The 2500-nt window shown below is 38.0% G+C and overlaps 1 protein-coding gene and 1 long non-coding RNA gene across 2 annotated transcripts in view; both read right to left on the reverse strand.

The window, feature by feature from the left end:
• Positions 1-715, reverse strand: part of LOC138025884 (uncharacterized) — a 976-nt gene extending 261 nt beyond the window's left edge. Inside the window, exons 1-2 of the mRNA XM_068873033.1 lie at positions 658-715; positions 1-527 (exon numbers count right to left, since the gene is read on the reverse strand). The exon at positions 1-527 is cut by the window's left edge and continues 261 nt beyond it. Of these exons, the coding sequence (XP_068729134.1) occupies positions 1-527; positions 658-715 (585 nt within the window). The remainder of the gene's footprint in view (positions 528-657) is intronic.
• Positions 716-1043: 328 nt separating this feature from the next.
• Positions 1044-1967, reverse strand: LOC138026757 (uncharacterized). Its single transcript, XR_011127336.1, has 3 exons — positions 1880-1967; positions 1394-1533; positions 1044-1203 (listed from the first exon to the last, which is right to left on the reverse strand). It is a non-coding gene; the product is annotated as an uncharacterized lncRNA (long non-coding RNA).
• Positions 1968-2500: the final 533 nt, after the last annotated feature.

Below are 2500 nucleotides of genomic sequence, written 5' to 3' on the forward strand. Positions count from 1 at the left end.
CTTGACCCATGTTACGGAGAAGCTGTGTTTTCTCAGCAGCTTTGAATTGAGGAACTTGTTCACAAGTTGATACAGGGCCTGGACATCTGAAATTGCATTATGGGCTTCATAGCTGCAGTGTAGAAGGTCTCTCGCTAAATTCTCTTGACTGTATGATTTGCGCTGAGGCAAGAGCTCTTTGAAGGCTGGTAAAGTGTCGGAAAATCCAGAAACAATGGCTGAAAATTCTTTATCTACCCCAGTGGACTCCAGCGCTTTTAAGAGATGCTTCCCATCAAAAGGTTTACAATTGTGAGCTATCAACAGACATGGTGCCTTGGGCCTTAGCCATGATATCATCTGAGATAATCCCTCAGCCAGTGGAACTGCTCGGACTGGACGAGAATTATAAAAGAGAATTCCATGGTGAAAGGTGAGCTTATTCACTGATGAAGCACTGGGTGATATAGGTCTGGTTGGAAGGATGTAAACCTCAAATGCATCTGCCCCATCAGTTGCTGCAATTTGCAGAATTTCGGTATCATTACCTGTCAAAAATGAGGAACTTCATTATATTTTTCATTGTAATAATAACAGTGAGCCTGCTCACTAGTTAAATAACACAAACTACATGTTAATGTAGTCTTAGCTTTGTGTTGGTGCCTATGGGATTCAAACCTTGCTCTTTCTTAGCACTACAGTGCTCTACCAACTGAGGTACAGTATGAAGACCCATACATTGGGAGTAGGCCAATTTAGTGAGTTCATGAAAGGAATCAAACATGAAATGAATATGATGCGAACTGTGGAAATACCAATGAAATGCATATGTGCTGCTAGCGCTAATGCAGTGGCCATGGGTTTGAATCCCATTTAAGTGCTAAAAATAGTTTCTTAGGCTTAATTTGCAATTGCTTAAATTGCAATCATAACTACAGTGGTCACATATTAATTTCATTTGTATCTCTGCAGTTCACATCATATTCATTCTATATTACATTATATATATAACAATCATTGTCTTGAAATGAATCAGTGATATTACCTCCGGATGATGTCTCCAGATCAAACACTATCTTAATGTAATCTTGTTCGGGCACCATACTGGACACACAGGGTTTGGGGGGTGATGGAATCTCAACTGCTTCTGTTTCTGGCAAATATCCCATGCCACTCTGATACTGAGAACCTTCCCTGGTTTCTGCCTGCTTTGTTTTTGACAACCTGTGGATTGTCAATGATTTTATTATTTTTAAAATTCTACATTTACATGAAAAATTCATTAATTCTTATTTACAGAGAACATTCATCATCAGAACACACTTTCCAGATCAGATACTGTAGTTCAACCGTAACATCAATCTTTCAGCTTTGCCCTAAATCATTAGTTTCAATGCCATATGTTTTTATTTACCTCTTCTCTTTGTGCCCTCTTCTTTGTATTTTGAATTTCTTTGTTTGCTGCCTTGCTCTTTGAAGTGACATTTTAGCATCCATTCTTTTCGAGTGTTTAAGCCCATGTGTTCCAGGAGAAAGGTGAATTTCCTGAAGGGCCTGTGTATAAAAAGAAGAATGCCCTATTGCTACTTGCCTGCTGTACCATGTCTGCCTTTTCTAAGTAGGTTAAATGCTGCCAAAAGTGCCAGTACAATACAAATTAAATCTTTTTAACCAGACACTTAAAAATGTAAAATATTTATTCATTGATTTGGTATATGATAACTAATTTTATCACTTTTTACAAGTCGGTTATCACAATAAGACAAAAAGTAGACACATGGGTACTGAGTAACATCAATGTTAAAATAGATTGCAAAAGTCAAATTTTGAAAAAAAGAATTAGGAAACCAGAAATTTCTAAATTAAACCTTGGTGAATCATACTTGTCCACAGCACTTACCTGAGTCACATATGCATGGCCAATGTTTTTTTGGCTCACTGCACAGGCCACGCGATAGTCATTGCTCTCACTGCCACCATAATGCCTGACCTTTGAGGCTTTGCTGCCGATCGTATTATTCAGTGCTTCATTGGCTTGGCTGGATCCAAGTGGAGCTAGCTTTTCTGCATTCTGACAGTAAACCTCTATGATTTCTTGCAGGTCCTTCATCAAATCGTCCCCCTCGAGGTCTTTACCATGTGGTAAAGTGCTGTGATGGTAATTGACTGGGTCTTGGAGATATTTACACCAAGAGGTGGAGCAAGTGGAATGATCCCCAAATGCGTGTGGAATTATTGCTTTTAGGCTTTTTCTGATCCCATCAGAGTCATTTTTGTTTTGTGTTATGGCGTAGCTGAAGCATTTTTGTAAATAATCAATCACTTTACCAGACAAATTTTTATGTGTTTTCTGTAGATTGTACATTGAGCTTCCAAAAGCTCTCTTTGCATGAACAATGTCTGACCATTTGTCCACATTGTGATTCACACTTATATATATAATGTAATATAGAATGAATATGATGTGAACTGCAGAGATACAAATGAAATTAATATGTGACCACTGTAGTTATGATTGCAA

This window comes from Montipora capricornis, chromosome 12 (assembly GCF_036669925.1).
Source record: "Montipora capricornis isolate CH-2021 chromosome 12, ASM3666992v2, whole genome shotgun sequence".
Taxonomy (NCBI): Eukaryota; Metazoa; Cnidaria; class Anthozoa; order Scleractinia; family Acroporidae; genus Montipora; species Montipora capricornis.